The sequence below is a fragment of the Ovis aries genome, chromosome 12 (assembly GCF_016772045.2).
Source record: "Ovis aries strain OAR_USU_Benz2616 breed Rambouillet chromosome 12, ARS-UI_Ramb_v3.0, whole genome shotgun sequence".
Lineage (NCBI taxonomy): Eukaryota > Metazoa > Chordata > Mammalia > Artiodactyla > Bovidae > Ovis > Ovis aries.
Window position 1 is genome coordinate 51,179,461 of NC_056065.1, and position 27,612 is coordinate 51,207,072.

Below are 27,612 nucleotides of genomic sequence, written 5' to 3' on the forward strand. Positions count from 1 at the left end.
GCCAGGGACTGGGTTTGATCCCTGGTTGGGGAACTAGACCCCATAAGATGCAGCTGAGACCTGGTGCAGCCAAATAAATATTTTAAAAGCCTCACAGGGCAGGAGCCTCCTTGTCAGCCAGGTCTCAGTTTAAATGTTAGCTTCTCAGAAGACTTTTCTCTCTGATGGCTTTACTCCACATGAAGTAGCCTCTAGTCCCTTACAGCATGCCAATCTCCTAAATTTTCATTTTAGGGTGTATTATTACCTGTGTCTTCTTGTCCGTGGTCAGGCTTCAAAGACTCTGCTAGAACATAAGCTCTGCAGAATGTGCACTTTTGCTCAGTTCATGCAATGCTGCATTCACAGCGCCGACTCAGTGTCTGGCACATGACATTCAGTGTTTATTGACTTAGTATCTTCTGATTAAATTCTAATTCAATAGGGATGCGGAAAATTTTTTCAGCTGACCATAGAAGTAAAAGCACATAAAGAGAACTTGCACCAAATAAAAGGCTGCTTCTCTTTACATCTGATTTGGGTCTTTTCTATTCTAGGAAGATAATGGGTGAGGAATTATGGCCCAAGTCGGTACAACCATTATGGAGAGGTGCTGTTTGCCACAGTCCCAAATTAGTCTTAGACATGGGTGTAATAAAAATACTACCTCACAGGGAAGCCTGCAAACTTACTAACCTCATAATGTCATCTTTCCTTCTTTTTTGGTCACACTGTGAGGCTTGTGGGATCTTAGTTGCCCAATGAGGGACTGAACCTGGACCCACGGCAGTGAAAATGCTGTCTTAACCACTGGACTGCCAGGGAATCTGTCACCCATCTTTTAAAATCCACATTAAACTCAAGTCTTCCCCAGGTGGTGCTAGTGGTAAGAACCTGCCTGCCAAAGCAGGAGATGTAAGAGACGAGGGTTCGATCCCTGGGTTGGGAAGATCCCCTGGAGAAGGGAATGACAACCCAGTCCAGCATTCTTGCCTGGAGAATCTCATGGACAGAAGAGCCTGGCCGGGTAGTCTATAGGGTCGCAAAGAGTCAGTCATGACTGAAGTGACTTAGCACACACAAACCCAAGGTCAACAGTCATCCCAGGCTAGAATCCCTAAACCTGCACACTAACTTCAATGATCTGGCTGGTTTTCAGGTCATTTTTGTCACTCCACTCATGGGCCTTTGAGGCAGCCTAATGGTATTCATGGATTTATTACTTCAACACATTATCTGAGGGCCTGCTATGCATAAGGCAAAGTTCTAGGCATTGGGAGACAGTAGTGAAAAGGAGACAAACCCCTACTCTCACAAAGCTTACATTTTAATGGGGAAGAAAGATGAGAGATACAAAAGCAAAATGAAGAATATGCTAGGATGTGTCAGCATTGAGAAAAATGAAGGAAAGTGACAAAGATAAACTAGCTGAAGAAGGCCTTACTGAGGTGGCCTTTGAGTAAACCTAAAGGGAGTGAGACAGAAAGCCACGGAGGTGCTCAGGGAAAGGACATTCCAGATCAAGGAAAAGTCAGAGGCACATAGGAGCCTTGGAGGCATTCTAAGGACTTAGGCTTTTACCCTGAGTGACATCAGGGCCCATTGAGGGTTTAGGGAAAGGTATGATCTAACAGAATCATGCTGGCTGTAGTGCTAAGAACATTTTGTAGACAAGGGTAGAGGCAGGGGGACTTACTACAATAACTGAGGTGAGAAGCAGTGATGATGATGCCTTGACCAAGGTTTGAGAAATGACCAGATTTCAATTATACATATATTATGTATTTGGCTGCGCCACGTCTTAGTTGCGTGGGATCTAGTTCCTTGACCAGGGGTTGAGCCTAGGCCTGCTGCATTGGGAGTACGGTGTTTTAGCCATTGGACCACCAGGGAAGTCTTCAACTATATTTTGAAATGGAGCCAATAGGATCTAGGATGGGTTGGATGTAGGTTGTGAAAGAAAGGAGTCAAGGTCTGAGTGAACACCTGGAAGGATGAAGGTGCCATTGACTTCTCAGGGGAAGCCCGAGAGGAGCAGGTTGGGGTGGATAGTGGAATATTTCTGGTTCAGGGGATTTCTATTTCACATACCTTGAGTTGAACAGGGAAAATGTTAGTAACTTTCTAGAAGGAACCAGCCACTCTAGCTCTTCTTTTTAGATAAAAACTCACAAATAAGGACTGGTAAAGCTACGGTCTTCCAGTAGTCTTGTATGGATATGAGAGCTGGACTATAAAGAAAGCTGAGCACCGAAGAATTGATGCTTTTGACCTGTGGTGTTGGAGAAGACTCGAGAGTCCCTTGGACTGCAAGCAGATCCAACCAGTTAATCCTAAAGGAAATCAGTCCTGAATATTCATTGGAAGGACTGATGCTGAAGCTGAAACTCCAATACTTTGGCCACCTGATGTGAAGAACTGACTCACTGGAAAAGACCCTGATGCTGGGAAAGACTGAAGGCAGGAGAAGGGGATGACAGAGGATGAGGTGGTTGGATGGCATCACTGACTTAATGAACATGAGTTTGAATAAGCTCCAGGAGCTGGTGATGGACAGCATCCAGGTGTGCTGCAGTCCATGGGGTTGCAAGAAGTCAGACAGGACTGAGCGACTGAACTGTTTGTTAACCCTATTAGAACACCTAATAGTTTTGAACAGGGAAGCAGTATCTGCTGACAATTTAGCCCTTTAAGATGAAGTATGTTCTGCTTAATCTGCATTTTGAAATTTATCACTATGTTCTCGAACTTTTCCCCCCATTCCCCTGTATTTCTATTTTTAAATGTATATGCTTTTTCTTCCATTTTCCTCCTGCAAGCTGTAGATTCCTGCTGAAAATCCCCCAATTCATTTTCGTGATGCTTGTAAATCTCCCCCGCCTTAAAATACAGATGCAGTGAATTCCCCTTTCTCTGTACCAAAGATCTAGAATTCTTTCCACCAATAACTAATGTTTCACAACTTCCTCCACTCGTATCAGGTACTAGAAACCTCATTTCAAATGAACTGATTATCAAAAGATTGAGAACTGAACAATGGAAAAATAATTAGTACTTCTTACTTCCAATTAGAAGTAGCTTTGGCTCTCAGCATTGATAGTCAAGTAAAAACAGAACAGGGAATGTGTCTAGACTACTCCCTGTATCTACCAGCTGATCCATGTACATTGGCTACTGCTTAGTCATTCTGTCATGTCAAACTCTTGGTGACCCTTTGGACTGTAGCCCACCAGGCTCCTCTGTCCACGGGATTTTCTGGGCAAGAATACTGGAGCAGGTTGCCATTTCCTCCTCCAGGGGATCTTCCTGACCCAGGGATTGATCCAAGCCTCCTGTGTCATCCCACATCTTTACCTGCTGAGCCATCAGGGAAGGCTAAGTACACTGGAAATCCTCTCAATAAGGGCCCCACAGCACACACTCATGTAAAAAGCGGTAACTCCATATTAGTTAACACCCAAGGGTGTTTCTAACTTACTCATGAACCCCTATGATAACCCCAATTGTCCCAATTTTATAGATGAGGAAACTAAGGCATAGAAAGGTTAGGGAAGTTATCCAAAGTCACACAGCGGTTAAGCGGCAAGGTCAGAATCCACACCTGAGGATCCTGCTCTAGAGACTCGTCTGAGCCACAGAGCCCTGTCACCAATGCTGTCTCCCTTGCTGTGCATCACTGCTGGAGCAGTCACCATTTCACATCAGCAGATGGTCATCCACCTGCAGTATTTATCTGGAAGTGGCTCACTTCTTCTGGTGTTTAGGATCACGGCCACAAGTCACAGTGCCTAGGCATAAATTATTTAAATGGCTGGGAGACAGAGACAAGGACAAAAGTAACAAACCATATCAATTTAAAAGAAAACTGATCAAACAAGAGTCTTACGATAAAAACTTTATTGTCTTAAATATCAAATGTTTTACACATCACTTTTTCTTCAGAAAGTTCCTAATAAAAAAAGAAAAATAAAATAAAAGTGTTTTGATTACTTAGGGCTGACTTACATTTCAGTATGTGACAACTCAAACCCAAATGCATCTAGCTCACTCAGCGGCAGACAGGTCCTGTGTCCAGCCCCTAAACCAATGGCACAATGCAACCAACTGTGGGATTCCTGAGTTTGGTTCCCTTAAGTTCTCAGAGTTTTCCCAACTCTCAAGACCAAAGCCTTATGGGAGTGAGACAGCTGCTGGCAAGCCTATTTTGCCAACCAGCCTAGTTCTTTTAAGATGCAGTGGTCTCAAAGCTTAAAGAAAAATCAGGAAACCAATAAAAGAACAATTTCAAGAACAAATAAGAGGGAAAAGAGGGGCTTCTATTTGCTAAAATTTGCCAAATATGGCTACAAAACTGGTAAACAAACCTTATTTGAGTGCAAAGGCCATTAGCGCAACTTGCCACGGAAATGATTAATTTTGAATAAAAATGAGCATTCAACGTTCATTGTAGGTGCACAGTTTTAAAAAAAGCAAACAGTATGCTGAATTGATCTGAATATATAGGAAACTAGAGAGGTCTACCTTTCTTTAAGCCACTGATGCATCCTTCAAGGCTGAATGTGAAACAAACTCCTGGTAAACAAAATAATTTATTAGTTATGTATCTTCCCAGGAAAAAAATCTACCAGCACACCTTTCCCAAGTTAGCTAATGGAGACCTCTTTATGGTACATATGAAGAGAAATATAATTCTGTAAAAATTATTCTAATTTCATATTCCACATCCCCACCCCGTCTCATTTTAGGGAAATTTCCCATCTTCTACACCCTTGCACCAACTTTCTCTGTAGATTTCATCCCGTAAGACTGTGCTCTAAAACTTATCTGCTATACCCTCTCACATTTTAGTCCCCGAAGGTCTAGATTACCAGTATGTAACTGACAAACCTGCAAGGATATTCTAATTGTAAACTTCAGAAGTCACTGTAGTTAAGGTTCAGAGATTCTACCTGTATCCTCAGGATTACCACATACATGGTGACAGGCTCAAGAATGTCCTTTTGATGGAGCTGTCCTGCAGAAGAGGTTTGCCAGAGGCCTGAATTTTCTTGTAAATAAATTCTGCCCTTCATCTAGTCCCAGAACCATTGCTTGCTACATTCTCTGCTCTAGAGTTCTATTTTCACATTTTGCACTCAACTGCTTTAAAACAGCAAATGTTCCAGAATTCTCTGCTAAGTCTTGATGGCCCAGATGGTTAGTATTTCAGAGCAGCTGGCTCAAAGACGGCAGGAAGGCTGCCAGAGCACAGTCCATACTTCTACCCTGCATGGAAGGAGGTCGTGATAGAAGGAAAAGTTGACTGTCACTGGTGCACATTAGGTCATCTTCCATTTACTTGCACTTTTATCCTGCCTGTTCCCCCTCTACCAACAGTGTAAACTGAATTCTGTCCTTAATCTCTTCAAGTATTTCTACCAAACGTTAGCACATTTTTTGTTGGTTTCTCCAATCTCATTTTTTCAAAAACATTTTTAAGAGTAGTTTTAGGTTCTCAGATTCTAATTCCATTTTGAGCCTGCTTTTCCATTTTCTCTGAATTTGAACCAAATCATCCTAGTACGACTTTTAAAATAAATGATGCTAATAGGCAAAAACAGATCTTTCACTTGAAGCTAAGATTTATTTCATGTCTCTTGACGAGACTGATAGCTTTACAGGGCAGTTTCCAGTTTGTTTCAGTACTGCTGTTATCCTCAGTGCTCACCAGTCACTTAATGTCTCATGAGTGAATAACAAATTCTTATTCAAAGATTCAAACTGCAGTCTGAGAGAGTAACAGTTCATTGTTCAAACAGGTTTTCTTGAACTTCTGCTTTTACCACTGTAGTACTGATAGCACAGCAAAGAACATAATAAACACATAGAAACCATTTTGCTTTTTGTATGCCAGATGCAAAAAAGCCATGTCATAATACTTCTATGGAAATCTAATCCTTCTGGGAAATCAAATGATTTGGTGCAGGATAACTCAATCAACAATAAAGGTGAGCCCTTAGGACACTCCATACATGCCTATCTCCAGGAGGGCCATTTTCAGACATTCTCCACCCTTTCCCACCCCAACTCAAACTTGATGCCTCTGCTATTTGGAGAAACTAAGGCACAAGAGAAAATCAAGCACATCAAAGGTTCCTCCCTTAAGTTCTATGATTTATATAATTAACTCCCAAGTAACATCCATCGAGGGAACACTACTGGGGAACCTGAGCCATGATTTGACATTTCTGGTTCTCACGGACATGCTTTGAGTTTACCTTGTTGTAAATCGGCATGTTTAAATCTTTCAAAAAGAAAGCAGCTATTTTAATTTATGAATCTCCTAACGTGAAAGGTAACCTTCATTTTCTCAGAAGGGGAACTCTTTGAGAACTGTGTTTGTTTCTAGTTCAGCCACAGACTATACGAAGTCACCAAATTCAAAGGAGAAATTTGCCTTTTTGGTATCTGTGCTAAAGAATGCACAATCCAGTTAGCTTCTCTTATGATATGCTACCAGTGATAACAAGTTGGAAACACACAGCAGTTCAATTGCCCTGCTTACACTCTCTGCAGGTGACAAACCGCCAGGAAAAGGAAATCAGAATGTACTGCAACTCTTCTGGCCAGTGACTTGCAAGGCTGTTTTTTATAAACATGGTGGGATGAAAGTCTTCACCATGACTGAAGACTATTATCTGAAGATTAACAAACGTTTGCTTTTTAATCTATGTAAAATTAACTGCAGGATATCTATCACACATGTATATATACACGAGTTAATGGTTATAAACCAACCCAAAGTTTTATGGCTTTTGCTAGAGATAGAAAAGCTGTGCTAAGGGAAAAACAGGCAGATTCCACCTCAACTGGTTATCATAAAATCGGTAACACAAAGTCTCATTTATCTTTTCATGTAACTCTTTCACTGGAGAAACCCTTTGGGAAAAAATACTCGGTGTGTGTCTCCCTTTAGTATGTATTGAGACAAGGAGCTCTGGAAGTTTTGTAGGCTGCAAGGCAGAACAGTTTTCTCACACACTTATCATCTATCTAGTTCCCTTTGCCAAGCAACTGATAATCTTTATGATAATGGACAAAGCCCAAATGGGATGAAGGCTATTAGACCATGTCTGGATGCCTGAAGAGGTACAAGTGGAAATAATTCTTACCAGTGACAATGGCAAAATCTAGAGCCTATAGCTGTCTGGTTACCAAACACATTCTTACACACGGGAACCAACTTGAAGGAAATCTTCTCCTCTCTTTGGTGAATAGGCAGACGCCACTCTTGGAGGTAAGCACTGTTCACAAGGCTGTCCATTACTGATTATGACAAAAGAGCTATCCAATAAAGCGGCCCATACTGGTAATGGCTGGCCTCACCAGTTCTGCTGGCAATCAGAGGAGTTCACAATGATTTTATCTTATTCTTGGAGAAGTTAATGTCTAATTTCTGCACTTTGCATACAAATTGACAATGGAGGTTCACTAATGTCATGTTCCTTAATTCCTTTTGTGTTTTAGAACTGCTAAATTTAAAAATGATTCAAAATCCTGACAATGTCAACAATTTTTACTTTCACACAAACAATGGACAGGAAGATTTAAAAAAAATCAAAAGCAACTATGAGTTGAAAATAAATGATGAAAAAGGACAGGGATATTTGGCAAATGGGTTAAGCTCATCCAAAGTATTCCTAATAAGAATACGTGTACAACTATACGCCTACCTATTGAATTTTCTCCTAGAAATAAATATACATATACATACAATAAAAGCTATTCTAATGAAACCTTTTCTGGATTGGTATTCTACAGCCCACCTGGGATTGACCCCCAAATCTCCACACTGTGAAAATTCAGTGGTTAAGTCTCTGAGCAGTGTTCAGAGGAACTGCTTGTACAGAAAACTAAGAGGCCCATCTTTATAAAGGCCTTTTGGAGGAGCCTATTGTTATCAATAAGTCCTCCCACCCTACACTCACCCCACTTTGTAACCCTAAAGACTGACAAGCTCAGAATAAATTCCCAGTCATTCCCATAAAGCAAATCAGGGGCCCATTGCATGGCTACTCAATTTCGTTTCAATCATAGCACCACTACTTAACTGCAGTCACAGCTCTAAGAGCTGGTTGACAGAAATCCTATTAGCAGGTTCCTAGTGCATCTTGTATCTTTGGCGTAGGGCAGGCAAAAGGGTCTACAGCACAGGATTGTCTAAAAGAACACTCTAAAGACAATCTGGCTAACTTGTTTCGAGCACCACCCTGAACACAGTAAGCGACAACTCTTTCTGTCAACCATTTCCTAACTTCAGAGAATCACGAGGAATCTATGCGACTTTCCATCATATCACTCATAGCTCCTAATACACATACAAACATCACAGCCAAAAGAAAGAAGATGGAATAGGGTAGAAGAGCAATGTCTAAGTGCCCCCAAATTAAGATTTAAAAAACTCCTGAGATATGAGCCTCCATTTTGATTGTGCTCAATGACGTAAATTTTGACGGAAATAACTCTCAAAGAGAGTAAGACTTTAGACAAAAATCACTTAACATTTAAAGTTCACAAATCACCCTTCTGAAGCTTCTGTTTCAGACACATTGCAAATCATCGCCTGGAATTAGGAATTATCATTCTCAAAAGTTTCTTCAATAAAACCAGGACTTCAGATTCCTGCTAGGTATATAAGAGAGTTTATCTTTCAGGAAAAAAAAAAATCTAAAATCTACCCAGTAGAATTATTGCACAGTGGGGCCCACAGGACAATGATTTCCAAGGGCTAGTCCTCATATAAAAAAAGGCCACAATAAATACATCTATATACTATGCCCCACTCTATCTTGACATGGTAAACACAAATATGACGAATCTTGCTTTAAAAAAGAAACTCCTGAGGAAAGAAAGGGATGGAAAACTCTACCAAGGCCACTTGAGTCAGAAACTCCCAATTATTATTTCCACTGCCATGAAAGACACTCACCAAATAGACTGACCATTCCAAGCACCAAGATGAACCATCGACAAGGTTATTACACTTGAATATTTCACTCAGAACACAGCTCAAACTGAGCTTTAGAAGAACTTCCTAGAAGATGAGTTTGGAAAGGAAATAAACTGCTGGCAACCAACCCATCAGCTGAACGTAAGTTCACCATGAGTCATTAAGGGTTGAAATGTGATCAGTGAGATGCTACCACACCCAATCACTAGTAAATTCCAGTGTTTAGAGCATTATTTCACTCACAACAGTTGTTGAAACATCATCAACATTGGCAAATGCGATTACAGTTTTTTCCTTTCTTTTTTTAATCTGGGTAGCACCATGTTACACTCTGATGTTAATTCCCTCACAAAATCCCACCCAAGGTATCTGGCAATCCATGCAGTAGCCTGTGAGGTACGAAGCAGCCCAAGTTTTAAGCCCTCCCCACTCACTGCATTAAAAGGTGAAATCCTAACCACACCAATGGAAATATGCTACTCCAGGAAATACTCAACTATTCTTCAGTTTCCTGTTACAACCCATGAATCATAATGCATTCCAAACATCAAACCATGTGATCAAGTTTGTAAACCAAAAAATGAGTCAATAAGCCATACCTTGCCTACAGCACAGACACAGCCACATCATGCTTTCAGCTGCATGGGTGGTGGGATTTTCTCATGGCTTCTGCTTTTTAAAGCACTCACTCTCATTCTAAAAGGGTATGCTATACACAAAACCATCAATTTTATTCCAGAATACATCATCTTAATGATAATAAAAAGCTTCTGTGTGCACATACTGCCAATACATTTAAAAAGGCCCAAATTTTAACAAATAGGATAGACAAATTCATCAGACAAGAGATCATAAATTACTTTGGCCGAAAAAAATCTAAAAAAAAAAAAAAAAAATCTGGCTCAACATTCTGCTTGCAGGTTTCTACTTATATCGTATATGTGGTGAGTGTGTGTGTGTGTGTGTGTAGATATACAACTTTTCTTTTTTTAAGGGAATAGAGTATGGTCTAGCCCACTTTTCCATGGTTACGTAGGAACTACAATGTTCTTTGCTAGCAAGACAAGAAGTGCAAGGTCTGCATTTCCGCCAACTTGATGCAAAGCCCCAAGAGCTTCCTGCAAAGTAAAGCCGGCATGGAGAATCCGGTCAATGTCTGCAGCAGGAAAAATTAACGGTGCAAGGAAGGAGGGACTTGGTGACGGATGGCTGGTAGATGGTTCAAATTCTAGAAGTTGCCCTGCAGCTTCAGGACAGACATGTTCCTCGGCCTCAGGCCTGTCTGTCACTGGATTCTGTGTGCCCTGACCCAAATCTTTAACCAGGATGCAAGCGGGTGACGAGGACTCAGTTTGCTCAGAAGTCTGATCGAGCGTATCCTCCTCATCTGCTAACAGTCTGGGTGAAATCTCTACACCTAAGGTGCAATGTAGTTGATTAGACGCTTCTGCTGAGGCTACAGTAACAGAACTACTCTTGTTTACTGACTCCTTGGGCTTGGGGACACCTTCCTTATCAGTTAACAGGCCATCACCTGGACCCCTCAAATTAACAGTGTCTACATCTTCCACTCTAGCGGCAGCCAAAGTGTCTGGTGATTCTTCTGTCTTCACTGATACAGATACAGCCTGATGACAGGAGGCCTGTGAACACTGCTCACTCTGGGTTGCTCTATGACGTTCATTTTGGGTCCATCTTTCAGAAAGGTCCTTGATACCTGTTTGGCCCTCAATTACTGTCTCTGATTGACAGATACCTTCTTCAGATGTGTTTTCTGAAGCTGGTTTACTACTAATGACCAAAAGTTCATGAAGTTCCTTCAAGGCTGCCGTTATGGATGAGCAAGATTCCTCTGTTGACTCTATAGAGGGCTGACAACTGCCACAGAGACTTACTAAAGAGGAAGGGTGATCCCCGCATTCTTTACTTGTTTCAGACATTTCAACATTACTTTCTAGAAGCTGTAAATCCTGAGTAGAAATGGAATTACTCGAAATTTCAGAGGAAGGGTTATATTTTGATGTTTCTACTTCCATCAAGGGATTATCTAAGATGAGATCAGATGCACCAATGTTCTTGACACTGGTATTCTGACCTCCTGAATTCCGCACAGCAACTAGGGACTGTTCGACAATATCTACTTCCATAAGTGTTTCTGAATTTGAGCAGCCAAGGCATCTTGAAGGTAGAGCATCTTTCCCTATACCCGGAAGGTCCACATTTTGCTGTAGCCTGTCTCCTTCCATTGCAGCTTCTAAACCAGCACTGCTTTGTTGCCTTTCTCCAAGAAGTTCAAGGTCCCCTGTGTGACAAAGATGGTCTTGGTCATGTGAAGCACTCTGTTGTATAACCTCATGCTGTTCATTCCTTGGTTCTTCATGCTGCTGAAGGCCACTCACCTGACTTGGGTCCTGACATTCTGGGTGCCAACCTCTCTCCCCCGCGAGCCTCTGCGGTTCTTGCATCCCAGTAGTTGTGACAGATAAACTAGCTTCCTGTCTTGTGTGGAGATGAGATTTGAGACCCTGGGTGCTTCTTTCAGCAGATTTCTCTAGATGGTCTGCAACAATGGCTTCTTCAAGTGAATTCTGCAAAGGCATAGCTGGACTCTGGTTTGCTGGAGCACTGTCTGCTGAAGGAGCACAGTCAGAAAGATCCTGTGGAGGAAGATGTTCTTTCTGCTCAGAGGTTATCTGGAATTCAGCTGAAGCCTTCAAAGCCTTCATAGCTTTAGGTTCAATGCTGTCTGGGTCACTGGGCTGGATAGGGCTGACTGAAGCAGAGACAGAGTGAGCAAGACTTGCAGGATTACCAATCTCAGGACTCAGTCCTGGAGGATGGGCTTGATGGTTAAATCCATCTGAAGTTGGTAATGATGACATTCCCAGTGAGGTAGTTTCTTTACCGCTTTTCTCTACAGAGAACGACAGTGAAAGGAAAAATGATTAATCAGCAGGTTACAAAGGCCACTAAATTATCAGAAGATATAAATTTAAACAAGATAAAATCAGGTCCTTAAACCCGGATCTGTCTTATATTCACAGACTTTATACATGAACCCTTCTCATTGCGGCAAACAACATCATAGCATCAGAATAAGAGGTAGGCATGTTCTTGACAAACTATGTGTGTTGGAATTCAATAATTTTTATATAGGTACCACAGAATGGCTGAGTTAGTCCTCAAGACTGAAAGACATTTATGTATCTTTACTCTCAGTGGGTTTAGAACTCCAAAATACTTTCTCCAAGTGTGTTCTCTCTGCCACTTGCCCTCAAACCACCTGAAAGCTTGCTAAGCATGCAGACTGTAGGACACTATCCTGAGGAATAAACCCAGGAGTCTCTTTATTCAGTAAGTTACGCAGGTGATTCTTAAAACCACAATATAATCTTGAGGATTTCGGTGATAAGAAGATTCTCCTGCCAATTCACTTCAATGTGTCAAATGTGAACCCTGAGAAGTCTACAGCTAGGTATATCTGGGATTTATGTCTGAGAAATAACAATATGATACTACTCAGGGACATTCAGAAGACAGAGAAACAAACAGTCTATTTCTATCTGAACATTTCAAAAACTGTGAGTTTGACTTAGAACAAAAATAAAGCTAAAGATCAAACAGACTAAATCTCAATTATTATCTTACCAAACAATGCAACTTTAAAAAGGAGTATCAGTTACTTTATCGTATTAACACAGTATAAGAACATTATAAGAACATTCCCTACTTTAAGGGCAGGGAAATGGCAGGGGAGGAGGGCAGTGGAAGGATATAGTTCATACATTTCCCAATAGGCAATAACAATGTCGATTCACTGCAACTCACTGACCATTCATAAAAGATGGAAGGATTAATTACCACACCTCTAAGCAAACATCATGATGTCATTAAACATCAGTTCCAACTCTCCCTCTGCTACTGATCCATCCAACTAAAAACTGACCTCCACGCAATTATTATATAATCTTTAACTAAAAGTCAAGGCTGGCAACAAAAATGACATCACAATACAGATTGTTAGGACAGGTGCGACTCAAATGCTTCATGTTAACTGTGCCTTAGAAGTCATGAAGCAATGCAGTTATGATTCAAGTGGCTCTAAATCGTTCTAGTCCAACCTGGGTTAACAACATGAAAAGATAAAACACTCTGTCAGGAAGATACTGACTCCTTGTGAAACAATCTTTCTTATAGTTTAGGGGTAAACAGAATAAGAGCATATATCTCAGTGCAAACTATATTCATTAGAGTATGGAAACACTGTAAATAATTTTATTTATCGACTTGGACAGCTGACTGAAAGAGGTTCAATTTTCAGCTAATGGGAACAGAAAGATGCACTGTAGTGAAATGCCCATGTTAGCAGTGGAGAGCTGGGCGAAGGTAGTGGCCTTTGGCAACGGTATGTCCTTATAATAACTGGGTGAGGCAAAGGTGAACCAACCTCAGTGAATTCCATACTCACTATGAAGGCAGCGTATAATCCTCCTGTAGCTGAGATGGTAAGTTTCGCTGGCCTAAGTCCTAAATGTAGGGGAGGATGAGGTCAGTACCACAGGACAGCAGAAGAGGATGAGGACAATGGACATTAATAATAATGCCTGTTTTAACCCATCCTCATGAGGAAAATGAAAGAAAGAAGCAACTAAATGCTATGTATCTAATTACAACCAGCCTGCAAACCCCTATAAATTCCTAGGTTGACAGTCTAAAAAGACTGCCTTTCTTCCTTTTAATAAATCAGTTAGTATACTCAGGCTGACATTTATTATATTTATGCTACAGGGAAATGGAAGCAGAGTGCCTCCTGTGGAAAAACTGTCAGGCTAGGGAGAGAGGGAAAAGTCAAGTTTCTTGTGAGAAGATTAAACTTCAGTCCTGTCTGTGTTACTGACTCTGTGACCCTGGCCAAGTCACCTGGTCTAAGTTTCCATTTCTTCTTCAACAGGATGAAAACTGCTGCCCCTGTATAATGCTGGGACTTTTGTGTAGTAATGTGAAAAATATACTTCCAGTTTTTCAAAAGAAAGGGACTTATGACATTCCTAACAATGTGGTTATCTTCAACAAGAAAGTGCTATGATGCTGATATTCAAAATGGTCATGTGTTTTCACTGGGATTTTTTCCTCTGTGGACTTTCTAATAACTGATAAAATTTTAAATGGTAAATTGTGCTTAGATACATATGTATGCCAACATACAAATATATATATATATATATATATATACATATATACATACATATATATATATATATATATATATATATATATATATATATACACACACACACACAGGCTAGTTGTAACCAGATTAAACAAGGTGAACTGGTGAATGACAGAAGCTAAACTTCAGAACTGCTGCGGATACAAAGACTTTCAGACCACAGACGACGACTGGGTGGAAGGCTGAACGTGGCGTCTATAAATACCTGGTCTGGGGCCCACTCCAGCTGCAGTACACACACACTACATGCATCATGGCTTCTGACGCTCTGTTTGAATTAGGAAACAGACAAGCAAACTTGGGTTAGCAATGCGAACCACACAGCATGCAGGGCTGCAGTTCCCAGTCCTTTGCCATCTTTAAGATCAGGAACTGCAGACTCAAGGTGGGGGGATGCTCTTGTAGCTTGAACATCAAAAAGATTTGCTAGTTGCTCTAATTCTCTCACAATACATAAAGCAATATGTCAACTTCAACAGATTTTCAACAGAACTTGGGAAGAAATTAATTTTCCACACCTACACAGAGAAATCATGGGCAAATGTGTGAAAGAGATGAAAAAAGTAGATCCATAGATGGAATTACATGATATGGAAATCTTATGGAGTAAAAGTGAGCAAACACATCTGATATTAACTTTCAACATTTCTTTCTCAGTTGAGATTTATTTTTAGAAGAAAAATAATCCAAACCAGATTACCTATCCTGGCTTAACTTCTTTATTTTTTCAAATACTCTGAATTAGTATTTTAAAATTATGTTTTAATCAATAGAAAAGATAAAAGATATTCTGTATAGAGTATCCATACCAAAGAGACAATTTTTAGGGAAAAATACATTTATCTACTATGTTTACAGTTAGGTGATTCTGATTAATAGCAGGATGCTTTTGTTCCAAACAAATATGATATTGAAGAATTATTTCACTATTTAAATATTACAAAAATTAGCACAAGCTATATACTGTCAGTAACAAAAGGTAATCACAGAGGTAGAGAGCCATTTCCTTTTAATCCTTTAAAAACTGGTATACCCCCTTCACTATGGCTGAAAACATCTGTGGTTTCTATTTTAATCTCCTAAACTTTTTATTAAAAGAAAATAATTACTTAAAGAGGGTAATGGTTATACTAAAGTTAGGGTAGCTCAGTCACAGACACAATGTACATCCTTCAAAGTAAATGGGCCTAAGGTTAGTAGGTTATAAAGCACTAAGCTACTGTTAGCTGGTGTTTCTCAAATGAAAGCACCAAAACTGTGGGGGGAAAGAATAGAGGTTTCACAAAATGACAATACATGCTCATTTTACTAATAAATAGCATTATAACTAAGATGACAAGTTACAAATAATAATAATAATAATAAAACACCTTCTAAGTAAGTATGTCAAACCCATTCAAGCTTGCCTTGTAGCTAAGGTTGAAACTATTATCTGTCAGGTTGTTCAAAATTCTCCCCTTCATACAAAATACTAAATCACCACCCAAGTTGTATTTTATATGGAAACTGAGTCACAAGGTGGTGATGGAGTAGATTCCGAACAAAGCCAGCTTGGAAGCGCCATCTGCAACTCACACTTACTCTAAGGAGTCTCAAGGTCAGATCACTGAATGCTCTCCAGTGACACGCACTGGCAAAATCTGGCTGCTCTTTGTTAAAACTCTTATCTTTTTTTTTGGTCTTTAGGAGAAAGCTATTCCCTTAACTTACAGCTCTAATATATTTTACTGTATCAGCAAATGCCATGTGTGATGTAAGTTACTAATGATTGATTACAGCTCAAGACATTAAAATAACTCAAACTTCTCTTCAGCTTCTAGAAAATATATCCCAGAGTCACTGATATGTAACAGATGGGAAAAAAACTTATCCATAGACATGAGATTTTCAACATGACTGCATCCCTCCGTTTTTACCCCAGAAAACTTGGCTTGTTCTTTAAAGAAGCTACAACAACTGAGACTCGGGTGGTGGTAGAAGAAACCTTAAGTGGAAGCACTTTCAGCAGATATTAGAGTTGTGGTTGCTCAGTCACAGACACAATGTCATCGGGCCTAAGAAATGAAAAAGAGAATTTCCAGGAAATGTTCACTCAAAAGGAAGTGTCTGCTTACTGTTATAATTTTCTTCAGGGAAAAAAAAAAGACAAGAAAGATTCTTTACGAGTCCCACCAAAATATGCCAAAGTAAAGAACTCCCCAGTGTATCCTGCACACACCAATGGATAGTTGTTTCTGGACCTACTGAAACACGGGAGCTTTTCTGTATTGTATGTGGAGATGTGAGGAGGCGCTAAGAAGACAAGAACACAACTACGACAGGACGACGAGATGGATTATGAATTGGTCCTTATTCCCCTCTGAAGCCCGAACTTCCCTGGCTCACCCACCAATAACTAGAGTATTACTCGAGAGCTTGGCCATTCCAAATACCTGCATCCTCTACAGACTTTTGAAGGGCTTCTGCCAGTTCTTGGTCTGCAATCTCCTCTGGCCGTACTTCATCTCGCCCGGGCCCATATGCCAACCGGGCACACTCTGGTAACTCCCCCTCAGGAAGGAAGGTGGTCTTCGAGCCTGTGGTGCCGATCACGAGTACGTTCTTCTTGAGGTCAATAGAACACTTACAAAGAAGAAACCAAAGACAGATGATGGCAGAAAAAAAAACATGAAGCAGGAAAATTATGACCCTGAACTTCATAACTCCATTCATAAAGAACAACATTGACAGAGATGACTCAAAACAAAAACACAAAACAAAATCGATTTTACCTAATCTACGTGACACTGTTAATTTAGAATTTTTAAAAATATCTAAATTGTATAGCAGAATAATCTCTATGGGATATACTTTACACTACACTTATTTGTCAAATACAGAAATGGTTCACATCTGAATTTAAATGTAACACCTGCTCACTGCAAAAAAATCTGGAAAACTACCAGGCATAATCCACAGCCACACCTTTTAGAAATATATAAATGACTTAAAAATATATATACAACTATATAAATGGTATGTCTCAGTTTTATAATTGCACACTTTTGCTTTTTGCTTAAGTGTAAAAAGTACAGCTTATATTTAAAGTCTATACCAATGGTCTCAAAAGTCATACATGGACAAGGCAAGCACTATAAAAAAGTATTCTGCATTTCTGTTAGCCTGCTTTTCAGTACATTTTCACAATTACTTAATATAGGACAATTACACACATATGTTAAAGCTGGAGACTGCTAATCTATACCATGACTTAAAAATAGGGGAAGTTAAAAAAATAAAAAAATAAAAATAAAGAAAAAGGGAAAGATTCGCAGTTAATAAATTAAATTTAATTGGGTTTTATTTATACATGAATTCACTCATTCCTTCAACTTAAAATTCTGTACCTTGATTAGAGTATTGATGTAACATATTTTAGTGGGAATTTAATATTAAACATTTAGAAAAGAAAATTAGTGTGCTGCTTTAGCAGCACATATGCTAAAATTGGAATGATACAGAGAAAATGAGCATTGCCTGAGCAAGGATGACATGCAAATTTGTGAAGCATTCCATATTTTTATATTACTCAGCCATAAAAAAGAATGAAACAATGCCATTTGCAGCAACATGGATGGACCTAGGAATCATCATACTGAGTGAAGTAAATCAGACAAAGACAATATATGATATTCTGTATATGTGGAATCTAAAAATATAGTACAAATGAATCTATTTATAAAATAGAAACTCAGTCACAAATACAGAAAACAAACTTATGGCTACCAAGGGAGAAGAGGGGGAGACTGGGATTGGCAGATACGCACTACAACATGTATAACAGATAACTAATAAGAACCTACTGCGTAGCACAGGGAACTCTAGTCTATACTCTAATAACCTACAGAGGAACCTATATAATCATCTATATAAAAAAAGAATGGATATATGTATAACTGACTCATTTTGCTGTATAGCAGAAACTAACAAAACAATGTAAATCAACTATACCGCAATAAAAAAATTAAAAAAAAATATTAGTGACATAAAAATATTGACAAGATATGAAACCTTGTGTGAATTTTTACTGTCTAAGAGCACACTAATTCCTTTTTCAATGAGTTTATTTCAACACATTATTAGGCTTCAGAGTAGAAACATAAAAACCACTGCAAATGAACACATTTATAAATTATTCTTCCTGTACTAAACAAACATTTCCAACATCTTATGTAATCTTTCCCCTTAATCCCGATACTCTTCTTCCCAAGTACTATTTGATCAACTACTAAGGATTTACTAAACTTATACTCGCAGTAAAATCATCATTGTGTATTATGTACATAGCCCTACAAATCCATCAAAAAACTATTTGAGTTCTACTCAGAAACTTTTTGCCTTTCCATGCTGTTCATGGGGTTCTTGTATCAAGAAACTTGTAGTGGTTTCTTCCTCCAGTGATGCTGGGGAAGACTGAAGGCAAAAGGAGAAACGGGTGACTGAGGATGAGATGATTAGATAGCATTACTGACTCAACAGACATGAATTTGAGCAACCTCTGGGAGTAGTGGAGGACAGAGAAGCCTGGAGTGTTGAGTCCATGTGGTCGCAAAGACCTGGACATGACTTAGCAACTTTGAACAACCCAGAAACTAAAAATTACACAAGAGAACCAAACTGTCCACTATAGTCTCAAAACAGATGGCAGGATTCAATAGATTCAGAAAGATTTCACAAAAAGATTCTATTTCTACTGATACGTAATTTCAAACTGTGTATGACAATATCATCAATTAAGGACCTTTCCAGGTTTGAAGTCATGCTTCTTAGTGTTTCAGTGTACCCAACTAAGGGAATGTGCAGTAATAACCATGTAAATCACAAAAAGCCCACGTGAAAAGAAAGTGGATCTCTTAATTACCTGATGCCGTTTCAGCATATCCAGTCCCAGAAGCATGTCCATGGGCTGCTCCTCAAGTATAGAGAAGGAACATGCCAGGAAATCACCTTCAATTTGAACCTGAGCTAAAGCACATGAAGAAAGGAAGAGGTTATCATTTTTTCAAGGTAAAGTTTAGAAATGTATCTATCATTCTCTGCAGTCAGTCAAAGCCAAGCCAAAGCACTCAAACAAGTGACTGAAGTATGAAAATTCAGTAAGACAAATAATCCAGTTAAAAACCAGTGAAGGCATCAGCTCATAAAACGGACTGGGTAGAAATAATACTCACAAGATTTGGCTTGATATGTGATACCTTTAGGATACATGCTCCCCTGGTGAGGAAAGCTGGCATTAAGAATTTGAAAAAAGATGGATAAAGAAGATGTAGTACCCATATAAAGTGGAATATCACTCAGTCATTAAAAAGAATGAAATAATGCCATTTGAGCAACATGGATGGACCTACAGAATCTACTGAGTGATGTCAGATAGAGAAGCAGAAACACTGTATGACATTTCTTACATGTGCAATCTGAAAAGAAATGATACAAATAAACTTACAAACAGAAAGAGACTCACAGACTTAGAAAACAAACTCAAGGATGCCAGAAGGGATAGCTAGGGAGTCTGGGAAGGTCATGTACACACTGCTATATTCAAAATGGATCACCAACAGGGAACTATGGTACAGCACATGGAATTCCACTCAAATGTTATGTGCCAACCTGGATGGGAGGCGGGTTTGGGGGAGAGTGGATACATGTATATGTATGGCTGAGTTTCTTCACTGTTCACCTGAAACTACCACAACATTGTTAACTGGCTATCAGTTCAGTTTAGTCGCTCAGTTGTGCCTGACTCTGCGACCGCGTGAATTGCAGCATGCCAGGCTTCCCTGTCCATCACCAACTCCTGGAGTTCACCCAAACTCATGTGCATGGAGTTGGTAATGCCATCCAGCCATCTCATCCTCTGCCAGCCCCTTTTCCTCCTGTCCCCCAATCCCTCCAGGCATCAGAGTCTTTTCCAATGAGTCAACTCTTCACATGAGGTGGCCAAAGTACTGGAGTTTCAGCCTCAGCATCAGTCCTTCCAATGAACACCCAGGACTAGCCTCCTTTAGGATGGACTGGTTAGATCTCTTCGCAGTCCAAGGGACTCTCAAGAGTCTTCTCCAACACCACAGTTCAAAAGCATCAATTCTTTGGCATTCAGCTTTCTTTATAGTTCAACTCTCACATCCATACATGACCACTGGAAAAACCACAGCCTTGACTAGATGGACCTTTGTTGGCAAAGTAATGTCTCTGCTTTTGAATATGCTATCTAGGTTGGTCATGACTTTCCTTCCAAGGAGTAAGTGTCTTTTGATTTCATGGCTGCAATCACCATCTGCAGTGATTTTGGAGCCCAAAAAATAAAAGTCTGACACTGTTTCCCCATCTACTTCCCATGAAGTGATGGGACTGGATGCCATGATCTCAGTTTTCTGAATGTTGAGCTTTAAGCCAACTTTTTCACTCTCTTCTTTCACTTTCATCAAGAGGCTTTTTAGTTCCTCTTCACTTTCTGCCATAAGGGTGGTATCATCTGCATATCTGAGGTTATTGATATTTCTCCCAGCAATCTTGATTCCAGCTTGTGCTTCTTCCAGCCCAGCATTTCTCATGATGTACTACTCTGTGTATAATTTAAATAAGCAGGGTGACAATATACAGCCTTGACGTACTCCTTTTCCTATCTGGAACCAGTATGTTGTTCCATGTCTAGTTCTAACTGGCTATACCTCAATACAAAATAAGAAGTTTAAAGTTAGAAAAAAGGTTTTTTTAAAGAAAAAAAGAGCTGTAACTACTGAAGCCTGTGAGCCTTGAGCCTGTGCTCCGCAATAAGAGAAACCACTGCCATGAGAAGCCTGTGCACTCCAACTAGAGAGTAGCCCCCACTCACCGCAACCAGAGAAAGCCTGCCAACAGCAACCAAGACCCAGAGCAGCCATAAATCAATCAATCAATCTATCTTTAAAAAGAAGAAAGATCAAGACAAATTCCCCCAATTTTACTACCACTTGTTATATCAAGTTTCTTTGCTTGAAGTCTCCTACATTGCCTCCCTTCCTCAATTACTCCTCATATTTTATATATAGGATCTTTTAAGAAAATCACTTTGCTATTAACTCTATATTGGGAAACCCAGGTGGCTCAGTAGTGAAGAATCACCCTGTCAATGCAAGAGATGTGGGTTCCATCCCTGGGTTGGGAAGATCCCCTGGAGGAGGAAATGGCAACCCCCTCCAGTCGTCGTGCCTGAAAAGTCCCATAGACAAAGAGCCTGAAGGGATACAGTCCAGGGAGTCACAGAGAGTTGAACACAACTGAGCAACTAAGATATGTGTACACATTTAAGATGTGTGTACACATATCTTATGAACAGAGAAGTATGTGAGATACATATAGTACAAAGCCTAATAAAACAAATATCCATGCATCTATTTCCCAGGTTGAGAAACAGAAAACTAAGGAGTTCACAGCCTATTCTTTTCCTCCTCCAACCCTTCCACCTATCCTTGTTTTTACGTTAAACATTCCCTGCTTTTTTTTTTTAATAGTCCTTACTATTTTGTATGATGTCTAAGCAACATTTTGGTTAGTTTTGTGGTTTTAAACTATGACTCGCTTCTTCTCAAAAGATATTTTGAGATACTTTATTCCTGTGGATGCATGTGACTATATTCCTTTCACTTACCCTACCTCTAAGAGTAAGCAAGAGTAAGCACTGTAATGTCTAAGACCCCAGCACTGATTTATCCATTTTGGTGCTATGGAACTTCCAGGCTGCTTCCAGTTTCTGCTGCTGTAAGCAATGCTAACCTAAGTATTCTTGTGCTTGTCTCCTGGCATGCCATGAGCATCTCAATGGTATACTCTTAAAAACATACAGGGTTTTAGGGGATAGATTAGGCTCAGCTCTACTTGATATTGAATTATTTTCCAAAATGTTTCCAGTGGTTTTTAGAAAGGTGCCACTGTTCCACCTTCTCCCAACATTCAATATTATTCGATCTAAAATATGGCAATAATTCTCTATTTCCCTGATTAATGAGATGAAGCCATTTTTACACACTTACTAACCATTTGAGTTTCCTCTTAAAGTGTTTATTCAAATGTTTCTGTAATTTTTTATATAACACTCTGAGTTGGAGGATATATAAACACACAGAATATGCATAATTCTAAATATGAATCTTTTATTAGTTATGTATGTCACTAAGTTCATTCCTAGTTTGTTCATTTTCTTTGTGTTTGATGAAAAGTTCTCAGTCTTAATTGGCTATATTTATCAAATAATTTCCTTATCTTTTAAAGAAACCCTTCCCTACATAAAACATTCCCCTATATTTTCCTCTAAAGGCTTCAATGTTGCCTCACACATCCAGGCCTTTAGTCAACCTTGAGTTGATTTTTGTATGTTATGTGAGACAGGGTCCAATTGTCAATTGTCCCTTTTTCTACACAGATCCTCAATTCTCTGAGCACATTTCCAGGTACCTCCCCACTGCTCCATAAGATTTCCTGTCATTTATCAAGGTTCACATAAGCATGGGTCTGTTCCTGTTCTAGTCTTTTGGTCTTTATATCTAACTGTTCAGTCGTTCAGTCATGTCTGACTCTTTGGGACCCCATGATTGCAACATGCCAGGCTTCCCTGTCCTTCACTATCTCCTGGAGCTTACTCAAACTCATGTCCGTCATGTTGGTGGTGTCATCCAACCATCTCATGCTCTGTCGTCCCCTTCTCCTCCTGCCTTCAATCTTTCCCAGCATCAGGGTCTTTTTTAATGAGTCAGCTCTTCACATCAGGTGGCCAGAGTACTGGAGCTTCAGCTTCAGCATCAGTCCTTCCAATGAATATTTAGGATTGATTTCCTGTAGGGTTGACTGGTTGGATCTCCTTGCAGTCCAAGGGACTCTTGAGAGTCTTCTCCAATACCACAATTCAAAAGCAACAACTCTTCGGTGCTCAGCGTTCTTTATGGTCCAACTCTCACATCCATACATGACTACTGCAAAAACCATAGCTTTGACTAGATGGACCTTTGTCGGCAAAGTAATCTCTCTGCTTTTTTAATATGCTGTCTAGGTTAGTCACGGTTTTTCTTCCAAGGAGCAAGTGTCTTTTAATTTCATGGCTGCAGTCACCATCTGCAGTGATTTTGGAGCCCAAGAAAATAAAGTCTGTCATTGTCTCCCCACCTATTTGCCATGAAGTGATGGGACTGGATGCCATGATCTTCATTTTTTGAATGTTGAGTTTTAAGACTGTCTTTTCACTCTCTTCTTTCACTTTCATCAAGAGGCTCTTTAGTTCCACTTCGCTTTCTAACATTAGGGTCGTGTTATTTGCATATGACTAAAGTTATTGGTATTTCTCCTGGGAATCTGGATTCCAGCTCGTGCTTCATCCAGCCCACCATTTCATATGATATACTCAACACGTAAGTTAAATAATAATACTAGGTATAATAATGATATCTAGCAGGGGAAGTTATTCCAGTGTATCTTGACTACTCCTGCCACAAAGGGCCTACATAAAATTTAAAATTAACACATCAAGTCTCATACACACACAAAAGAACAATTTATTGGAGTTTTGAATGTATTACAATGTTTCTGTTGACAAATGGAGAAGTACCACCTTCAACACATTGAACCTTCCTGTCCATGTTGTATCTTTCCTTTATTTGACTTCCCTTATTGTTATAAGGTTTTTTTGACACCTATCATAGCCAAAGTTGCAAAACGGTACAAGTTTTTCAACCAAAAGGACACAAGGATTGGTACTTATTTTGTCCCTTGTTATCTCCTCACTAAAGACCATAAAAATAATAAGAATTCAGACTCTGAAGCAACTGGTTTCTGGTATTCTTCCCCAATTTCAGTCCTACTGTGTGTAAAAAAATATAGAAGAGTAAGGTATTAAACTATACTTATTCTATAGAAATCAATAATAGAAAACATGGAGACTAATAGACAAATGTATTAAAATAGGAAATATGAAAGAGAAATATGAAAAGGAAAAAGGGTAGAAAAACTATCACTTGCAATGAAAGAAAAGTAACTTACAGTTAAAATAAAAAACTACTTGTTTATCTACAAAAACTAATAATACTTGATTGTATAAGGATATTAAGATGGATATTCAATCAGTGCTGGAGAAATCAGATTGATAACAGTTAACAACATCAAGAGCCTGAAAAGGTATTCACAATCTTGAATTCAGTAGTTTCACTGAGGGGAAATCTTAACTGAGGAGGGCGGGGGGATCAAAACCAAACAAAAACACATGTCCATGTTACGATGACAAAGTATTAGGGGAAAAATCTACTCCAAAGACTGACCACTAAACCCATACAACAGAATCCTATGCATTTATTTAAATGATGCTTATGAAATTTATACTGGCATTTGGAAAATGCTACTTTTTCTAAAAAGGAAGTATAAAATTCTACATATTACATCATCACCGTTTACAAGAAAAAGATGCCATAAAGAGTTATGTCTGGATGCTCCTACCAAGTCTCACCTAAAAGAATTATTTTTCACTTCTTTTTACATCTACGCTTTGAAATTCTCTATAATGAGTATTTACATGGATAACAAAAAGAAATAAACAACAAAAAAAAGAACAATTCTGATTAAAGACAAAGGACTGAACACAACTTACTTAACTCAATTTACTCCTAAAAAAAGCCACAATAAAAAGTCATTTTTTTTTCTTTTTAAAGCCACAAATCACTTAAGCCAAACACAATGGGAGAGACGACTGAAACGCAATTCTGGAACTAGACAGCAGATTACAGTAAGAAACCAAGAAGCAACCCTTTCTAACATCACAGAACTCTTAAGAAGCTGATGAGCTGGTTGAAACAAATACCTCTGCCAACAGGGGTGGAGTGAGCCCCAAGCAGGAGCACTGGCTGCAGGTCTATGGCAGTACAGATGGACCTTGGGGCTCCCCTCCCACATGCTGTTCAGCCAGGTGACTATCACCTCCCCTCAATAGTGGACTGGAGGTTTATTTTCTTAAGGGTGAACCAGAGGCTCCTGTAATAGAAGTGGGCATAGAGGAAGACAGAGATACAACAAGAACCAAACTGAAAACTGAGGTGGGTGGGGAGGGGGCGGGTTAAGTGGGACCTTACTGAGATTAGCCTTTTTCTCCACCCCAATTTACAGATTACCCACAATCACCAGGGCTGCCCACCCAACTAATCTTCCAAACAGCCTTCTGGTGTCTCATTGTTCAACATGAGCAGATGCCAAGAATCACCAGAGATTGAGAAAACCATCTAACATGAAAGAAAACTATACCAAACATAAAGGTTAGAAGGCAAAGTTGAAGAAATCTGGTTTTCTTTCTCCGAACACAATGAAAGAAAATAAAACTAGAGGACAAGTCCATGATAGTAGATTATTCTACTTGAGTATCAGACATCCCAGAGGGGAGGAAATCATTATCAGAACCATTTTTCCAGACTGAAAGGTTGTCTAGTGCAGTAGATGAAAAGAGATCTACACCCAAGTACATCATTGTGAAATTTTAAAACACTGAGGTCAAAGAGAAGATCTATAAGCTTCAGAAATGGAAGAGAAATCTCACATGTAGATGACCAAGAGTTAGAATAGCAGCCAGCTTCTCCAAAGCAACTCTGATAAAAATCATGAAGGGAAGTGATTTCCAACTTAGCCTGGTAGAATGTAGAGAAAGATAATGCTCTGATATTTAAGGATCCACTTTATTCCTGTGTACTTTTTCTCAGGAAGTTATTGGAAGATGTACTTTAATAAACTGAGGTGTGCCAAAAAAAAAAAAAAAAAGTATGGGATCCATATTATCCAGGGTTAAGACTGAAGCAAAAGGTACCCTTCAGGACCCAGATTCCAAAACAGCAGCTATGAAACAGCCCTGAACCACCAGGCTAGGCTGAAAGAAACCTCTTCAATAGGATGACATATATAAAGGAGATTTACACACTAGTAAGTGTTTAGGGATGAGTAACACATAAAAAAACCAATGACACACACTCACAGGCAGGACAACTACTAATTCTGAGAAAATACACTCGACATGAAAGGAAAAACAATCTTTTTCAATTAAATGGCTTAGCTCTCAATGGTACTTACATAGTCATGTCAATATAGCACTGAAATCATGTTATTTAGAAAAATGCAGGTAACCACCGAAAGAAATCAGCTAAAACAGTGGAAAGGGATTATCTCTGAAGAGCAGGAAATAAAAGTAGTACATAGGGGATTAGTGGTTTCTTTTTTGTAACCAGCTGAACTGATGTTACATATATAATTCAGTAACATACAGGATCTAAAATTTCTAAGGATTAGGCGTGCTGGATCAGATGCCCCTGTCCAAAAGGAATTTTTAAAGTCTATTACACTACAAAGACCCCCAGCACCCTTCACTCACCTAGATGTACCCTTCCAATGATCTTCTGAGTGCCCACTCCTTTGGCGATTCCTGCCCACCGACGGTCTACCAGCCTCATTATATTACACCTTTCTGCACAAGCTTGGCTCATAATAGTCATCTGGGCACCTGGAGGAGGGGGAAAACATCAGATAAGAAAGACCAAATCCTCATGTGTGGCAAGATGAAAAAACACAGCACTAAGAAGAGGGCAGAAAGCAGGCCTACTCCCAGGCTTCTGTTAGTATGAAATCCTTCCTACCTAGCAGGCTTCGTGCCACACTTAGTTCAACTTTCAGTTTCACACTGTCATCTGAAACATGGTGTGGAAACTTGCTGTTGAGGGAAACAGTATTGTTTAAATATAATAATTACATGACATTTTTAAACTTTAAAAACAGAAACCAAATATACGTGGAAAGGATTTCCAAAAAGTCAGACTATGTCTACAGATGGAAACACTCAAGCACTGGCTGCACGCTTGGATCAGTTTTCACTGAGTATCTCTAAACATCTTACCAAGTTATTTTTATTTCAAACTCTGGGACACTCTAATTGACCAGTTAAAAAATAAATCATGTAGTCTCTCATGAACTCTCCATTCTCTGCTCCAACAATTAGACCCTCTTTCCCATGAGGAAGAGGGCATTGAGGCCTTTTCTCTTCTCTCCTGGCTATACACTCATCCACACAGCTGGGGGCTGGAGCGAGCCTGAGCAGAACACAGACACTTCTCTCATCTTTCTCTAGGGTTCTAGTCTCTCCCAGGGAACCTAGTTCCCCTCCCCGAGTGGTGGACCTGTCTTTCACAAAACCGCTAGGTATAATCCTTTCTCCCCAAATACTTCTCTCTTTGGACTTCTCTCCTTGGCAATGGAATTCTTTTTCTTATGACTATAAAATGCAGGCACTGTTCGCTTTCAACCCCTCTTCTTACAGTCTTCTCCCCACTCTCAAACTGAGCTCCAGCCCTGTTAATAAATTCTGGGCAATTTCTGACCTTTCTTCTTC

The 27,612-nt window shown here is 39.5% G+C and overlaps 1 protein-coding gene and 1 non-coding gene across 11 annotated transcripts in view; one reads left to right on the top strand and one right to left on the bottom strand.

The window, feature by feature from the left end:
- Window positions 1-3,861: 3,861 nt before the first annotated feature.
- The window catches only part of DDI2 (DNA damage inducible 1 homolog 2), a 43,191-nt gene continuing 19,440 nt past the window's right edge, over window positions 3,862-27,612 (bottom strand). For 6 of the 10 annotated variants that reach the window (XM_060396592.1, XM_060396591.1, XM_060396589.1 and 3 more), the window contains 4 exons: window positions 26,602-26,730; window positions 19,099-19,202; window positions 16,631-16,820; window positions 3,862-11,882 (listed from right to left, as the gene is read on the bottom strand). In XM_060396592.1, coding sequence (XP_060252575.1) covers window positions 9,997-11,882; window positions 16,631-16,820; window positions 19,099-19,202; window positions 26,602-26,730 — 2,309 coding nt within the window. In that variant the 3' untranslated portion in view covers window positions 3,862-9,996. Of the gene's footprint in view, window positions 11,883-14,403; window positions 16,821-16,843; window positions 18,651-19,098; window positions 19,203-26,601; window positions 26,731-27,612 lie in introns of those variants that run through there. The other 4 variants (XM_012187482.5, XM_027975870.3, XM_060396593.1 and 1 more) reach the window with 4 other exon arrangements.
- Window positions 17,656-17,759, top strand: LOC114117408 (U6 spliceosomal RNA). Its single transcript, XR_003591108.1, has one exon. It is a non-coding gene; the product is annotated as a U6 spliceosomal RNA (small nuclear RNA).